Source organism: Xenopus laevis, chromosome 8L, assembly GCF_017654675.1.
Source record: "Xenopus laevis strain J_2021 chromosome 8L, Xenopus_laevis_v10.1, whole genome shotgun sequence".
NCBI lineage: Eukaryota > Metazoa > Chordata > Amphibia > Anura > Pipidae > Xenopus > Xenopus laevis.
In genome coordinates this window covers 95,355,184-95,373,311 of record NC_054385.1, presented here as the reverse complement: position 1 = coordinate 95,373,311, position 18,128 = coordinate 95,355,184, and the positions used below count along the sequence as shown (strand labels likewise).

The following is an 18,128-nucleotide window of genomic DNA, read 5'->3' as shown; positions in this document are numbered from 1 at the left end:
ATTAAATGTTGCATTAAACTTTACAATACTGTAGCTAATAAGCCCTATAGTTTGTTGCTCTATGTGGAAGGCACACTCATTAAACTACTTTATTGTGATAAATACATGATATAGCTACTCCTGGGGATTTTTCTCTAAACCTTTGTCATAAGGAGCGATTTCTCAGTTCCACAGTGATGCTGCATTGTGTACTAAATAAATAGAGCAGATGAACAAAAGAATCTGTTAGCTGAATTAAAAATAGGAATGTGATTTAAAAAAAAAATATTTTCTATACCAATTCAAATAGCTGCCATGTCATTTCTTTTACATTATACACTTTTTAATAAACTCTGTCTTGTTCATTCATCTCTGTTGGAGTCATCAGTGATTGAGTCATTCATTTGAACATAACAATGCTTTTGAGGGTGTAGTCATGTTGACAATTTTGCCATAGTGTTATATAGTGGATAATGTACCCCTACTGTAATTTATAAAGATATTATAAGTCACTGAGGAGTTATGTGACCATATAAAAGCACGAGGTCGAGTCCGTTTCAGAGGTGCAGCGTCAACTTCGAACGTGCTGCGTCAAATTCGGCGGCCTGGGGCCCCTGTTATAAACGGCGCATTCTGATGTCAGAACACACCGTTTATAAGGATATAATTTACAGTCTGGTCCCATAGGGAAATGACCAGACTGTAGATTATATAGTAAATAAAGTACCCCCTCTTTTAAAATACAAGGATAGTATAAGTTAACAAGGAGTTTCATGACCATATAAAAACACGAGGCCAAAGGCCGAGGTAACTTGTAATATCCTCATATTTTGCAACAGGGGGTACTTTATTTATTATAATACACAAGTTTCAGTGAGTCATGTGACAGAAATAACATCAGAACTCACCGTTTATAACTGATGACATCAGAACTCACCATTTATAGGGATATAATTTACAAGATATTAATGGTTTTTGTGTAATATATCTATATCTATATATATATATATATATATATATATATATATATATATATATATATATATATATATATATATATAAATATTCCAATAATGCATTTCATAATATCTGTGTCAGAGCAAAACACCAGCATTTATGTCCATGTAATTAAAATGCAAACCATGTCATTGCTGAAGTGTTTGCTCAACAATGAAAATGCTAAGCCAGTAAAACTCAGTGATGTCAGCATGGACACAACAAGGACCAGCACATGCCCAGTATATACCAGTGATCTCCCCGGGAGTACTGAATATGATGGTGTGTCAATATGTCTGTTTGGTGATGTGACATGCCACTGGCCTGCACATGCACTTTTGCGAGGGAATTAGCATTTGGTAGGCAGGTAATATAGGATTTTTAGCTAAGAGACAGGGACACCAAGGCTTCAGACAAAAAAAAACACAGCTTTATTAAGCACTGGGCATTCCCAATGAAAAGGCAACAGAAAAAATGTTCAGGTTACAGATCAACAACTTCGCTATAGAACATGGAGGATACAGTTCAGCAAATACATTCCAGGGTTTTCCCCCCTCTGGTCGCTCACCATCAAGGGAAATTCTCACCCTCTTGCACTTTGAAGTATTTGGGCTTCACACTCTGCCCTGCTGGCTTACCCTCCTGGGACTCAGACACACCAGCCTCTGCCAGTCCTTTCCTCTTTCTTTCCCCAGAAGGGATTTAGGCTCCAAGCTCTGGAACTCTCTTACTGGCAGCAAAGCTCCTTCTGCCCAGCTCTGTCTCTCACAGCCCCTCACTTCCCTCCACTCTCTCTCAGCTGCCACTTAATTACCTGGCTGAGGGGGAATATTAACCCTACCTGAGCCGAATATTCCTTTGCAGCACATACAATGCAGTTTTAACACACTCTTTTATGTGCCCTTTCCTCTAAGACAGTGGTGTTTCCCAAACACCCTCTCACAGTGAGAAATTCTAAAAGCCACTTGCCACTTGTATAAAAGCACATTCTGTTTGCCAAACACGTGTGTCTACCTGTTTCCCAGCCTCCACTGAGACATTGTTGTGGCATCTGAGAAAAAATACTCTAACTACATAATCTTTATTCGGTAGATGTACATTATCTCTCCATCTGTACAATGTATATTCATTTGTCTGGCAGTTTTTTGCAGAATAATGGTGGCTGGGTAAAACAGGTTAGTTACTGGGTTCACAGAAGGATGCCTTGCAAGTGAATACCCCTATGGATTGTATGCTTTCCTTGTACTTTTATTTCATACATTAAAGTGTTTGAAAAACAAATTAATAAAATTACTTTTCCTTTGTTCTAGCTGCCATTACTAACAAAAAATTAGGTTAGGATTAGACTGTAAGCTGGTGACTAATATATCATAGTAGCCTAGCATCATCCACTCACAACTCCATTATACCATGCTTCTTGGTACTCCCAATGATTTAGATTTCAAAGACAATGAGAAATGATTGTTTAAATACCACACTTTTCCTTTCAGTAGAATGTAATAGCTTGCAGTCCCTGATGTAATAACTTGACTGAAATTAGACCCCACATGTCAAAATGTCGGTGTCCTTGCTATAGAATTGTATTCTTTGGAACTGTTCATCCTAACACAGGTAACAAACTAATTACCATTGAACAAATAAGCAAATATATGTGATTTTCTTTTCAATGTGTTGTTCAACTGTAGAACTGTATTTTTCAAAACATTTGTTACACAAGTCTAAACAAAAGGCACAAAGCAGCAGTTTTTGTAGGTTTTAATTAGTTTATTTAAAATTCATTTGATTTGGGAATGGAAAAAATGAAATTTTCACATTCCTAAGTCTTCTATGTTTTCACTCTTCAGACTCTTTCTGTGAACAGATAAGAAACACATATTAAGAAATCATTTAGACAATCGCTAATGTCACAAAAAGAGGTTCATCTTCTTGAGGAATTCAGTACCTTGCCTCCAATATCGCGGCTCTTGGTCCTGATCTTATTCACTTGGGACTCTGCAATATCGGCTCTTTCCTCTGCCTCTTCAAGCTCGTGCTGAACCTTACGGAAGCGGCTCAATTGGGTGTTGGCTTGTTCCTCCTGAAAGAAGAATCAGGATTAATGAGGCTGTTGGTATCTATTGAATCAAATCATTCCTCATTGCTGATTCAGAATAGCATTCTCTTAGGGAATGCTTGGGCTGAGTTATTATACATATTTATTGAAATTATATAGGATATTGCTTTTTGCTGGATGAACTTTGTAAAGATCTATCAAGCATATTTACTCAAACGTAGAGATAAAAATGTAAATAGAAATGTAGACATCAAAATAAGGATCAGGAGTCAATGAAGTTCAAGCAATATTCTTTGCTTAACCTACAAAAAAAAGTACATGTTATCGTTGATGGTAAATGTTACAAGAGGACATTTTCATCTTTATTCAGATACATTTAATAAAAAATGAATTAATAATATTTCTATGAACAAATGCTACTGAATGATTACTTACAGCTTCCTCAGCCTGCCTCTTGTAGGCTTTAACTTTAGACTGAAGTTTGTCCACCAGGTCCTGCAGTCTCAGAAGGTTCTTCTTATCTTCCTCAGTCTGCAAAAAAGAGGATCAAGCTTATCATATAATAAACTGTGTAGGTCTGCAATACTATCACATTAATAGAAACCTGAGATCATATAACCTGGTATGTGAGTTCCTTCACTCTCCTCTCATATTTACGGACGCCTTTCACAGCATCAACACCACGTTTCTGTTCATTCTCCACTTCATTCTCCAGTTCCCGTACCTGCCAATAGTACAATATATATGCATCAGAAAAGTTTTTTTTATATGTATATTGGTATATTGTGGTACATTACAGATTGTGGCACATACCCTGGATTCCAGTTTCTGGAGCTGCTTCTTGCCACCCTTCATTGCCAATTGTTCAGCTTCATCCAGGCGATTTTGCAGGTCCTTCACAGTCTGTTCAAGGTTCTTCTTCATCCTTTCTAAGTGAGCACTGGTGTCCTGTTCCTTCTTCAGTTCTTCTGCCATCAGGGCAGCCTGTCAGATAAATGGCCAAATAATGAATTGTCTAGTGCACCAACAGCTGTTATTACCAGTAGTTGGAAGACAAAAATTACATACATCTGTTATGGCCTTCTTTGCCTTCTCTTCAGCATTTCTGGATTCTTGGACAGCTTCCTCAGCCTCATTCTGTAGCTGACTGATGTCACTTTCAAGTTTCTTCTTGCTGTTAATGAGACTTGTGTTCTGAAAATCAACAAGGGGTATTATATTAAAATTTGATTTAAATCACATTTTCTTAATAGTATTTAAAAATATGCTAGGGGCAAATCATTTTACCTGTGAATGAAACAGCTGAAGACGTTCACTTGCATCTAGGAGCTCCTGTTCTGCAATCTTACGAGATCTTTCTGTCTGTTCCAGAGCAGCCCTGTTTTCTTCAATTTCAGCTTGAAACAAGTTATTTCTGCGCTCAATTACAGCAACCTGTTCCTTCAGGTCCTCCTGTCCCCTAACTGCATCATCCAACTGGAGCTGGGACTCCTGTTAGACAAACAAAAGAGGGTAAAATTCAGAGCATTAACTGTAATAAAAATATCTGGTTGTACAATGTCTACAGTGTCCCTAATGAATACAAGTCATAAGAATATGGCAAAATATACAATATAAAAATTGTAAAATGTTTATGGTATAAATACATTTTGCTAAAATAAAGCAACAGTATAATCATGATAATGACATTAATTTGGTAAATGCAAGCTAATTTTTTTATATCATTGGATAGGTTCTCTATTGAATACCTTGAACTGGGCCTGGACGTTCCTGAGCTGTTTCTGTGCTTCAGAAGCTTGACGGTTGGCGTGACCCAGCTGGATCTCAAGCTCATTCAGATCACCTTCCATCTTCTTCTTCAGTCTCAATGCATCATTTCTGCTCCTGATTTCAGAGTCCAGTGTGCTCTGCATGGTGTCGACAGCCCTCTGGCTGTTTCTCTTTAATTGTTCAATTTCCTCATCCTTCTCTGCAATTTTCCTGTCCACTTCAGATTTCACCTGGTTCAGTTCAAGCTGGATGCGCAGAATCTTGGCTTCTTCGTGTTCCAGAGATCCCTTTAAGAAATACATATTTTGGTTTATGTAAGATGTCAGAACAGCTAAAAATCTTAAATTAAAATCAAATTAGCTTTTCAAGCTTATAAAGCTCCATATCTTTCCATTCTATACATTTAAGCCATAATAATACATGATATTGTCCTTCATTGTGATTATTTTCTTTTGAACATTATTCATCTCTAGTCTGATGTACTTCACTTCTGATCTATACCTCTGCTTCTTCCAGAGCAGCCTGGAGATCATTCTTTTCTTGCTCCACCTGCTTCTTGACCTTCTCCAATTCAATAACTGATTTTCCACTTTCACCAATCTGTTCTGTCAGATCTGAAATCTCCTCTGGAATAGAAATAATCATTTTAATTGATTCTTTTGTTTTTTCAGCACTAGAAAATTAGTTTAAGTTCAGACTACAACTCTGCTAAGTTCAGCGGAACTGCCTTATATAAAATAAACATACGTTGAAGGTTCTTGTTTTCACGTTTCAGAGTTTCGACATGCTCCAGAGATTCCTCATAAGCATTCTTCATCTTGAAAATCTCAGTGCTCAGGCTACGAGATTCCTTCAGAGCTGCTTCCAATTCAGCCTGGCCCTCTTCATACTTCTGTTTCCATTCCACCAGGACCTATTTATTGCAACCATAACAAACTCTGTATATGCTTCTTATAGTGGATAATGAAAGAGCCTTTCTTGAAACTTGTTTAAAAACTATAACTAAATATATTTAAAAGTTTAAAACAGGTAATAAATTTACAAATAAAAATAAGACTGACTGTATCTCTGAATTCAATGATGACCATAGAAATATAGTTTGTGATATACCTTATCAAAGTTTCTCTGCTTCTTATCAAGAGCAGTTGCTGCACCATTTGCTCTCTCAACATCAACCATCAAGTCCTCCACTTCAGATTGCAGTCTCTGCTTAGTCTTCTCCAAGGAGGCACATTTGGAATTCACTGCCTCAACTTGCTCCTCAGCATCTTGTAAACGCTGAGCAAGTTTCTTCCTGAAAACAGGTGAAATAAAAAAAATATTTTAAGACAATTTGGAATCTGTATCTTTCTGTCATTGTGGTAATTTGGTATAAACATACTTGGCTTCTTCAAGCTCCTCAGTACGCTGAATTGCATCAGTTTCATATTTGGTCCTCCATTGTGAAACTTCACCATTGGCTTTGGACAGTGAGCGCTGAAGTTCAGCCTTGGCCTCCTGCTCTTCCTCAAATTGTTCACGAAGCAAGTCACAGTCATGACGGGATGATTGTAGCGCATGAGCAAGGGCATTCTTAGCCTGAAATATGTTTATAAAACAGTTTTAAATCTGGCTGTAATAATGGGAACAGCAGAACTTTAATTAGTTAATTATTTAAACCACAATACTATTACCTTTGTTTCTTCTTCAAGTTGCCTCTTCAGTTCTTCAACTTGCTGAGTAAATCCCTGCTTTCCTCTTGAGAGCTGAGAAATTAGAGATTCCCTCTCTTCAAGCTGACGGGAGAGCTCACCTAAATGTCAACGGCAGTGCATTGTACATCTTAGTGAGATTACTCTTTTATAAGTTGCAGGTGTAAGATATTTTTATATGCTTGTTTTTTGTATAAGAAATGCAGGGGCACTATTTGTGCTGATGGGCATAAAATTATCTTGTGTTATTTGTTATTTCAATTTGGTACAAGATGCAGAGCTCCAAAGTATGAATGATGCTGAGGTATAGAGAATATGGGGAAAGATAAACCTGCCATCATACCATCTTTCTGTACATACAGAAGGCACAGAGATTTGGTTCTGATGCAAACACAAAAGAGCACAGGGCTCTTTTTACCTCTTATACATCCATTTGTTCAGTATCATTATTCTAAAATTTTGGTGATAAAGCAACAGTAAAATATATCATTCAATATGTATGACTTTTTAGCGATAGTATACTTTAACGTATATTTTTTATATTTCTCCTACTTATACTTACCAGTCTCACTCTGCAAGCGAGCCTTTTGAGTAGTGAGGTCATTGAGGAGACGCTGGTGCTCATCATCCTTTGCCTTCACTTCACTAAGTTGGTCCTCAAGGACACGGTTAACCTTTTCAAGATTAGCCTATAGGGAACAAAATCAAAGTTGTGGTACTCAACTTTAAAAGTTAAAAGAGTGATACAAATGGAGCACAATATATTCTGTTATCTGGATCATGCTTTTCATATAGCACAGCATTTACTTCAGAGAGGGATGGCAACGAATGGAAAAGTATTTGTATAACTTGTAAACATTATTTCTACCTTTGATTTGGATACATTTTCCAAGTTGCTGGCAAGATCATCAGTCTCCATCTTCAGTTCACTCTTTTCTTTCTCAAGCTTTTGTTTAACCCGCTGCAGGTTATCAATTTGCTCCCCAAGCTCAGCTACACTATCAGCATTTTTTTTGCGCAGGGCACCAGCAGTGGCTTCATGCTGAAGGGTTGCCTCCTCCAGGTCACGTCTCAGTTTCTGGAACTCAGCTTCACGTTTTTTGTTCATCTCAATCTGAGCAGATGTTGCACCTCCAGCTTCTTCAAGTCTCTCACTGATCTCCTCAAGTTCCCTGGAAAGATCAGCCCTTTGTTTCTCTACCTTTGCACGAGCTGCACGTTCAGCTTCAATTTCTTCCTCAAGTTCTTCAATTCTAGCCTGTAAATTGAAATCATTTAAATATGGTTTTGAAGGACTACGGAGATATGTCTGATATTCGCTTCCTGCAGTAAATGAGTTACCATACACAAAATATAAGATTGTTTAGAGCATCACGTAATTTGTTTTGGAAAAGTATACCTGCAGTTCCTTGATCTTTTTCTGCAACTGAATGCCCAGGGACTGTTCATCTTCTATCTTTCCTTGCAGCTGGCTTATTTCAAAGTCTTTCCTGTGTTTGAGAAAACATTTGTATGAGTGTATTGTTGCTAGTTGAGCACTTTCTTTCCATACATTTTAAAGGCACATATTTACTTTTTAAGTTTTTCTTCAGTTTGTTGTTTATCATTCTCAAGGTCCATAACAGTTTCCTGGGTCAGTTTCAGATCTCCTTCAAGCTTTCTCTTGGCTCTCTCAAAGTCAAGACGAAGTTTCTTCTCTTGTTCCAGGGAACCTTCCAGCTGTTTGAAATTGCATTATATTAAGTATATATATATATATATATATATATATATATATAATGTTTTAAACATTTCAGACAGGTGTTTAGTTCTAGTGTTTAGAAAATTCAAAGTGTCTTGGGGTAGAAAGTTATACTAAAGTTATACTTACATCATCAACTTGCTGTTCTAGCTTTGTCTTTGCTTTTGACAGAGAACTGACTTTGTCCTCTTCAGCTTGCAGGTCATCAAGTGTTTGTTGGTGAGCCTCTTGAAGGGCCTTCTTTTCTTTGGACAGTTTGGAAATGTTCTCATCGAGAGCTGCCATTTCTTCAGTAAGGTTTTTGACCTAAGACCAAAGGTGACCATTTATTGCAACATTGTTTATAAATAACACTAAAAATATTGTAGGCATAATACAATTTTCCTACCTTGTTTTCTGTGGCATGCTTCTCCTTTTCTACTTTGGCCAACGTAAGTTCAAGGTCATCAATGTCTTTCTTAAGCTCAGAACATTCATCCTCCAGTTTCCTCTTCTTTGCTGTTAGTTCTGCATTGCTTTCTTCTTCATCTTCAAGTCTTTCTGTTAATTCCTTTAGTTTAGACTCCAGCTGAATTTTGCTTTTGATGAGCCCTTCACATCTCTCCTCAGAATCAGCCAAGGTTTCACCTTCCTGTTTGAATATGAATCAGATATCATTACACTAGAATGATAGATAAGGAGGTAAGATATTTGTGGGACATTCTCTGTATAGTGTATCATCTTACCGATTGAACCTGCAGGACTAGATCATTCTTTTCCTGGAGCAGGGAAACCATTTTCTCCTCCAGTTCTTTCTTTCTTGCTTCTGCTTTTACCAGTGCTTCCTTGGTCTTCTCAAATTCTTCCTTCATGTTTGCCATCTCTTTCTCAGTTTCAGCACTCTGCAGGAGAGGCTTGATCTTGAAGTACAGTTTCATCCATGGCCAATGTTTGACATTCATGAATGACCTCAAATTGTACTGAATGAGATATATGGCCTCCCTGTTTGTGACATAATTAAAATGTTACAATTTTTTTAAATATAAACTCTATTTTAGTTTTTATTTTCTTAAATGTAACATTCTCCTTACCTTCTTTCCATCATTTTCTTGAACTCAACCCTCATCAAAAATCCTCTGCAAAGAGCTTGGGTGCAAGTAATAAGTTGAGCTAACTTTTCATCTCTCATTTCCTCCAGAGTACCCAAAAGACCAGCTTTGAAAAATACCTTTAACAAAGACATACATATGAACAGTTTCAAGAGTAGGTTTAGCCATAATTTTAAATTCAGTGTCACTATGCCATAAAAAAGCTCAATCTCATTTATGTCATGTATTTATAACAGATCAGATTCTACACTATTAATTTTCATCATGCAATTTTATCACCCATTTTATGCAAATTGTCGTACCTTGGTGTGCCCAAGTTTATACTGAGTGTGGTCGATATCAATTGAGCCTAGAAGCTTCTCACAAGCCTTCTTGTTGTCAATAAATTGCCCTTCTGGAATGGCACTGGCATTCAGAACTTTGTAACTATAATTAAACACAATTCATGTATTTATATTATTGCATTCAGTTTAAAGCTAGAAAACAAAAATGACTTAAAGATTAGATCCCATGCTGTTTTATCAAAAATAAATATGCAGGTGACTGGGCAGTCTACCAGTTGATAACAACCAAACAATAAATTAATGCGTCAGTAACCAAATATCTACAAAGTAGAATTGTTTGTGAATTCAACTGATAAGATAATTATAACCTGGACTTAAAAAAACATAGGATTGTTATAATTTTTATTGAAATATACTCTATAGTTTACTTATTAGAAATATAGATATATATATATATTTGTGGTATAAAAAATTTAAATTGTCTGAGGAAACAGGAAGTGAAACCTCTTAACTTTTGTAACTTTATCTCACTACAGTGATTTGCCTTGTAAAGTTATTTAAATTTCACTTTGAATATGGAGAAGGAGAGGAATGCTGCAAGCAGCTGTGAGTGCTATTAATGTATATAAACAAACTCTCTTACTTTAAATTATATTATCTATGATGATATTAAACCATTTACCGTTGTTTGAAATCACCATAGAGGATTCTGCTTGGAAATCCTTTCCTGCAGATTCTAATACCTTCCAGCACACCATTACATCTCAGCTGGTGGATAAGGAGATGGTTGTCCATGATACCTAAAAGATGTTTATATAATTTGGTTAAGCACAATGAGATCAGCAAGTAATTTTTTTTATATTTCCTAAAAGTATATGTTGTAGAGTTAAACTTTACCAGGAGTCTTGGATTCATTGGGAATCAAACAACGCACAAAGTGAGGGTGAGTGCTTCTCAAGTTTGACATAAGTTTGCCCAGATTTTCCTGAAATGTTTAAAATGTAAAACAATTAAAACACTTAGATATTTAAAACAAATCCATACTTTTACTTAGTTAATGCTATGGTTATCTTATACATACAGGTAATTATTGGACAAAATCATACTAACCCTGAAGAGACCAGACACAGTCTGGAAAGCGGATCCCTTCTTTTTCTTTCCACCTTTACCACCAGCATCAGCTACAATTACAATAACAGTATTAAAGCCCACCATAACCACAATCTCAAAACTGTAATTATTATAAAAAAATAAGATTTTTCATTACCATCAGCTGCAGCAAAGGTAGAGTAGAGCATGGACAGCAGTTTAACAGAAGACTTCTGGAAGAGTTGGATAACTGACTCGTTCAATGGGTCCTTGTTCTTTTCAAGCCAGCCAGAGATGTTGTAATCCACAGTCCCAGCATAATGCACAAGAGAGAAGTGAGCTTCTGCCTTTCCTTTGCCAGGCTTGGGCTTCTCAAAGTTCTTGCATTTGCCCAGATGTTGTTCATATAGTTTGTCCTTGAAAGAATTGTCAGTGGACTTGGGGAACATGCACTGCTCTTCAAGGATGGAGAAGATACCCAGTGGCTAAAGAATATAGTTATTAAAAAGAGTAAGTTAGAATACAGGATTCATTTTCTAGCAGTCTAAAGTGAGTGATTAATCTGACCAACCTTCTCAATAAGTTCAATGCAGGCAGCCAAATCCATACCAAAGTCAATAAACTCCCAATCAATTCCTTCCTTCTTGTATTCCTCCTGCTCCAGGACGAACATGTGGTGATTGAAAAACTGTTGCAGTTTTTCATTGGTAAAGTTGATGCAGAGCTGCTCCAAGCTGTTAAACTGTAAATAGCAGAGCACAGTTAAAATAATCGATGTTATAACCTTATAAGATATATAATAATTTATACAACCAAAAAATATTGCCTACATCAAAGATTTCAAACCCAGCAATATCCAGCACACCAATGAAGAATTGTCTTGGTTGCTTAGTATCCAGCTGTTGGTTAATACGAGTGACCATCCACAAGAACAGTTTTTCAAAAACAGACTTGCTCAGGGCACCTACAGAGTTATAGACCTAAAATAAAGAAAACGTTCATTAGAGCATAAAGTCCATAAGATCACAATTGCTTCTATCATTTTTTCAGAATATTACCTGAGGGACAGTCTGTCCTTTGGTGACAAATTCATTGCCGACCTTGACTCTTGGGTAACACAAAGCCTTGAGCAAATCAGCAGAGTTGAGGCCCATCAGATAAGCAATTTTGTCAGCCACTACAAAATGAAAATACAATCAATTATTTTAGTAATATGTCTATTGAAACACGGCAGCAAAGAAGTCAATAGTTATTGACTATATAAGCAGAATATGGTTGACATACCCTCAACGCTATCAGGCTCAGCCTGCTCTTCCCTTTGCTTTTGCTTAAATTTCAAGTTGCCATAATGCATGACAGCACCAGTCATTTTGTAGATGCCAAGCTTTTCTTCTTGATTGAAACCCAAGATATCAATGGCACTCTGCAAGTAAATTAATGTGTGATTGATTTCAGTAAGTTGCAATGTCTAATGTTATTCTTACACTTTTTTATTTTCTTACATCTGTGGCCATCAATTCCTCTTCATCACTAATACTCTTCACAACGATCTCTCCCTGACTGATGGATGGGAAGTCATATGGGTTGGTGGTGACCAGAAGCATCTCTGTGAAAGTAAGAGCCTTTGTTATTATACACATCAGTACTAGCATAACGCAGTTATGGGATCTATTATGAAAAAATCTGTTATCCAGAAAGATAAGCCCTATATCCAGCAAACTCTGAGTCACAATTATTTCAGATAATAGCTTCCACCTTTTTCATTTCATACTGCTATTACCCTTTGTTTTCTGCTATCATCCCATACTATATATTGTCTTGAAATTCTTGTTCAGCCCATACGTTATCTATTTTATTTTCACCCTCCGTCCCTTCTTGTCCCCCTTTCTGCAGCCACTCTTTTTTTTCCTATGTCTTTTTCCTATTTCTCCTGCTATTTTGCTATCATTTTGTGACTTCCTCTACTTGTTTTTTGTAGGGCAAAGATTTGCAGGGCCAATGAAGAATTCAGATTATGTTACTTTAGTAATCAAACACTGAATGTAACTGATTTGTATTAATTGTAATCTTGTGATTTTTTTATGAGTTGCAAGATATGTAAGTCATCTATTTCACGCAATATACTTACCAACAAGTTCTGGCTTCTTATTTGATAAGATCTGATAGAAGATGTGATAACTTCTCTCTGCTGAAAGCTGGAATGTAACTCTGGACTTTTCCAGCAGATCTGCAGATTGAGATATTGAGATATGAATGATTGCTGTGTTGCAAGGATGGAGAAAAGGAAGACAAACAAATAGGAATATTATTCTTACATGTTTCAATATCAGCTGAAGACAGTTTTCCTGTAGTTCCAAAATGGATTCTGATGAATTTACCCTAGAAGTTACAGCTCATTTTAGAATATAAGTTAATAACAAAAAGGAATTACAGAGACAGATAAGGGCATCCAACTTACAAAACGAGAGGAGTTGTCATTTCTCACAGTCTTGGCATTACCAAAGGCTTCCAGCAGAGGGTTGGCCTGAATGATTTGATCTTCCAGGTTTCCCTAAAGCAACAATAAGGTAGATATGTAGTTAAAAAATAAATTGCAGTTCTGTTTTGTTCACTTTTTCTATTCTGTAGGTTTGAAATATTGTAGTTAGATAGCCATTGTATATATGAAGATTGCTTTGGAAGTGATTGGGGCAATGCTTAATAAAATAGTCCTTAAACATGATTTAAGGTAGATTGTAATTGCTTTTAATAAGTAAGGGCAGATAAGGACAGGACTAATAGCATTGCCCGTATTTGCTAAGAGAAACAAAGTTCCATAAACACATTAAGGTTCTTAAAGTGATATAAGTCAAAGCTTAAATCATGTTTTTAGTTCTTTGTACTGTAGATAGGTTTAAGCTGCCAGCATGAGAATAGCATCACCTGTATTAGTGAGTGCTTTAACTAAGGCTAGAAATATCGTTTCATGTTTTAAATGGTTTAAATGGATAAAATGGATAAACGAAAATGCTGTACCCTTATATTTAAAAGGGCCAATAAACTGAAATAATTGGTGCTTAAAGCTACCTAATGTCACCCTTTACTGAAAGAACCATATCTGGAAATGGTATCATAGTATTACCTGCAAGCTGTTGGAGAGTTCCTTCTTCTTTCCAGCATCTCCAAGTGCTGCAATTGTTGCAAAATACTGGATGACACGCTTGGTGTTCACAGTCTTTCCTGCACCGGATTCTCCACTGGAGGCAAGAGTAAATTAAACTTTAATTAATTATCTAGATATGTTTTAATAGCTGCAAGCATTACAAATAATTATTTTAAAGATGTGATTACTTACGTAATAAGGACAGACTGATTTTCACGATCTGCAAATAGATTACTGCCATTTTAGTTTTTAGCTATTGGTTTATCTCTCTCTCTATAGACACAGTCACCCTCCAGCCCTCCTGCTCTTGCTTAACTATTTAAGTAAAACTCCCATCATCCTAATCAGTAGTAAGCTGGGAATACCATGGTTGACAATAGTGGATATCTAAATATAATGTAATAAAGTTGGTACCTGTTAACATGGCTTGATAGGCGTTATCAGAAAGGGAGAAAATATGAGGGGGGGTTTCCATACGCTTTTTCCCTCTGTAACCAGCAACAACCTCAGGGTTGTACACTGGCAGCCACTTGTAGGGGTTTACAGTGGCACAGAAAAGACCAGAATAGGTCTGAAATGATATACAAGAAAATGAAGTGTTAGCTCTTTATGCCAATTAGTAACTATAACTATATAGATATTTGTTAAACGTTATGTTTGAAATGTATACTCATATGTAACTTCATATGATTCATTGAACTTAGTACAGAAGGACTTGTGGACATTTAGCACCTTTGTACATTACAAAATGTTTTGATTATACAAATAAAAATTAGGTCAACATGCAGTGACAAAAATTGTATTATTACCACTGTTACACTAATGACTATGAAAGTTACAATAATAAAGATAAACAGGGGCTGTGAAATGGGAATTTTTGATCAGAATAAAAGAAGTTTCAGTTCCTTAGAAACCAAAAAATTTCATTATTATACCAATAAATTAGTAAAGGCATTATTACATTAGATGTTGTTTGCTGCCGTTTTCATCTGTACAGTAATTAATAGTAATATATAAAATATATTTATTATATTTCAAGGTGGAGCCCCATCACTGCAACATGCTCTGTCTCTATGACTTACGTAGATCATCCATGCAGCATAACGCTCTTTGAGGTTATACAGGACAGAAGCCTCATTCAAATGGGTCATCATAGCCATGTCTTCTATTTTATCATACTTGGGAGGGTTCTGGGGGTAAATTTGGCTTTCTTTGACAGTTACTGTCTGTAATGGAAGAAATGAAAAGGGTTGAAATGTATCTTGAAAACAGGTGGGATTGACAATACTTTGCTGAACAACAGAACTGTATAGTTCTACTTACTCTTCCATCATCAGTCTTCACAGTTACTTTGCCATCTTCCCTGGCTGTAACCAAACCTTTGACATAAAGTTCCTTTGGATCGTCCACAAATACAGTGTTCTTGGCATCAAAAGGCTTGCTCTGTGCCTCCAAACGTTCTTTATCACTTTTTCTGAGAAATTGTGCGGCCTCGCCGAAGATGGACATCTCTCCATCACCCATGATTGCTGGTTGCTAGGATATAGAATTTAGTTTATAGTAGTAATATTATAAATATTTATTTTACTATAGCTACAAATACACATTCTGCTCTTTCTGTACTGTAAAATAAAGGAGATAACGGGCAATGCAGTGCTATATAATGAACTAAAACTAAGGAAGTCATGTGTGGTGGATTAAAACTGAATAAAATAGTAATACACATGAGTTAAGTTTGGGTGGGGATGTGGTAGCTTGCAATGATGGATAAATTAGAAGGCACACAAGAAAACCAGGAAGGCAGGTTTCCAACTGGGGCATGACATTTACACTATATGGTCTTAGAGAAGGAAAACATTTATGCAAAGGCAAGTTCTATGCTTGATAAAACACAGAGGCTTATATACATGCACAAATACATCACTTTGTGGAATGTATAGGGACATGTATATGCAGGTGGCTGTATATACACTATATATTATATATACTATAGTACAGTATATTAACATTTTTTTACCTCAGTGCACACACAATTACAAAATTTTCATTTACACAGAAACATAATGCTAAACTTATTAAGATTCACTTAAATATATTATTTAAAGGAGAAGAAAAGCCTGAATGGAACCCCAGACCCCTCCCCAAGACTTCCTTCCCCTCCTTAACAGCACCACTGGAATCTCACCAAATAGCAGCTATTACTTTCATAGATGAACATTGCAGAGTAGTCCAGTTGGGTTGGAGAGCACCATCTTGCACTGCTTCAGATCCTATAACTATAACTGCCCACACAGAGTATGGGAAGATCACAATGAAGAGGAACCTGCCCTGCCAGCCCCACTGCACCATTCTACATTCATCAGCATGGAAAAGTTATAGCTGCTCTTGAGAGTGAGTCCCCGGTTGTGTGACCTGTGTAGGGGCTTTAAAGCTGACACCTAAAATATACATTTTTAGTTTTTTAGAGGATGAAGTTAGCTAACGAACTGTACATATGAACTGTTTTTTCTTAGAGTAGAGGCAGCTGAATTATCTGTCCCAAATTGTATAAGCTATATATACAGGTACTAACTATTTCATTCATTGATTTTATTGTTTGGTTGTCTATCTAGCTTTCTGTTCAAGCCCTCTCCTATTCCTCCTGCAGTTGGTCATTCCAACCACTGCCTGGTTACTAGGAGGCTCAATTGGACCTATAACTGGCATCCTGTAGCTGAAACTCCAAACTGAAGAGATTCGAAACACAATGTTACATAAAATGCAAGACTACTTTAAATTGTATTTTCTTAGAATTGAAAGTGAATTTCTTTCTGCATTATTTTATCATTATTGCTTACAAAAATACTATGGCTCTAAAAGTAAAGCAATTTAAAGTTCAACTTTTCTATGATTGACAAAAAACAATGCTTTTAACTACATCCAATTTTCACTTACCTTTCAGTCGAGATGACAATGAGAAAAAAAAAGTTAAGTCCCCCTATAAAAATACAAGAGAGAGAGTCATGTTAGTGAACCTCAATTTCAGTAAGCATTTCTATACCCACAAATTGTACTTAAGTACTTAAAGGATTGCTAAACACTGTCTGTATTATCTAAGATTAGTATTACTAATCTTTAAAATCAGTTACACCCAGTAGAAATGACTTGCTAGACCCTTAAACTCAGCATCTACAGCTTTACATCTAGTAGGCAGCTGTACTTACCAGAGACTGAGCAATCTGCTGGAGGAACCAGTGCTGGTTTATATAGTGTTGCAAACAGTGTGAGCTCAGCAGTTTTCCACCTAAGGAAGAGGTTTCCATATTACCATAATGGTGAACCAAGACCCAAAGTTGCCTCTTCATCATTAGTAAAAATAACACACACCATTCAGGTTTCAAATACCCAGAGATGCTCAAAGCAACTGTTCCTATCTGTAGCCTATCAATTGCTGTGGGGTTGAGTTTCACTGAGCTCAGGAATCTGAAATTCAAACAAAATATGTGTTGTCAAAATAGATCCTGTGTAATAGGCAGGATTCTAAATTGCAACTGTGAGCATGGGCAATAACCTCAGTAGGTGGCTCATTTACAACTATGTAACTGCTGTTTTTCTCTTTTTAGTTTCTGATATCCTATTTTATAAAACTGCTGAGCCTCTTTTTCTCCACTCATTTGGCACTTTAAGAAATCTTTTGGGGGTTTTCTACTTCTCTTTTTCTCTTTTTGGTTTCTGATATCCTGTTTTATAAAAACAAAATGTCAATAACAGTCCTAAATCAGTTTTTTGTATAACTGCAGTGTCGTGTTTCCTTGAACTTTTAAAAAAAAAGGATAGGAAATAAATTAAATCTTACAATAGGTGCCCTATTTATAAAGGCTTGTATAAATGATGTCAATTTTAAAAAATAAATGTATCTGTTATTTATATAGCTTTGGCTATGTTTAACAGAAAATTTACACTGTATTTTGCTATGCAAATGTACATTTTTATAGGGGATTTGAATGATTCTCTCTGTGCCATCTAATTTTATCTGATATTGGCAAGTCCAAAGTGGTACAAATAATGGTGCAAAGACATGTGTTACACAGTTTCCACACAAGGCAGCTTCAATGTTTCGTAAATAAGCCAAAATTGGGACTTAACCCCCAAAGACTCCTGCTGCTGGGTAATGTAATATGACAAAAGATATATCAATATAGTAGTAAACCAACGTGAATCCAGTTAGTCTGTTGTTAGTGTGCGGGGGTTAATTCCCAAGTTGTAAATTCCTTGTGGTGCACAATAATTAATGTAGCGTGTTCCGTAAGATATAT

At 36.2% G+C, this 18,128-nt stretch overlaps 1 protein-coding gene across 1 annotated transcript; it reads right to left on the bottom strand.

The window, feature by feature from the left end:
* Positions 1-2,728: 2,728 nt before the first annotated feature.
* LOC108698887 (myosin-4) lies at positions 2,729-16,857 on the bottom strand. Its single transcript, XM_018230745.2, has 40 exons — positions 16,768-16,857; positions 15,157-15,369; positions 14,916-15,059; positions 14,248-14,404; positions 14,026-14,053; positions 13,813-13,927; positions 13,150-13,242; positions 13,007-13,070; positions 12,820-12,918; positions 12,194-12,297; positions 11,976-12,114; positions 11,750-11,868; positions 11,522-11,671; positions 11,263-11,433; positions 10,870-11,176; positions 10,713-10,783; positions 10,500-10,587; positions 10,285-10,402; positions 9,621-9,744; positions 9,301-9,437; positions 8,956-9,211; positions 8,619-8,861; positions 8,360-8,536; positions 8,063-8,208; positions 7,889-7,979; positions 7,358-7,747; positions 7,052-7,178; positions 6,472-6,590; positions 6,180-6,376; positions 5,909-6,092; positions 5,546-5,711; positions 5,300-5,424; positions 4,777-5,085; positions 4,316-4,519; positions 4,097-4,222; positions 3,842-4,012; positions 3,648-3,752; positions 3,464-3,559; positions 2,918-3,052; positions 2,729-2,826 (listed from the first exon to the last, which is right to left on the bottom strand). The coding sequence occupies exons 2-40, from the start codon at positions 15,355-15,357 to the stop codon at positions 2,809-2,811; spliced, it is 5,814 nt and encodes a 1,937-aa protein (XP_018086234.1). The 5' UTR covers positions 15,358-15,369; positions 16,768-16,857; the 3' UTR covers positions 2,729-2,808.
* Between the last annotated feature and the right edge of the window lie 1,271 nt (positions 16,858-18,128).

Coding starts and splice junctions, on each gene's coding strand:
- LOC108698887 (XM_018230745.2), bottom strand. CDS start 15,357: ATGGGTGATGGAGAGATGTCCATCTTCGGCGAGGCCGCACAATTTCTC. Junction 11,177..11,262: donor GCATTGAACTTATTGAGAAG/GTTGGTCAGATT, acceptor TATATTCTTTAG/CCACTGGGTATCTTCTCCAT. Junction 4,520..4,776: donor ACGTCCAGGCCCAGTTCAAG/GTATTCAATAGA, acceptor TTTGTCTAACAG/GAGTCCCAGCTCCAGTTGGA.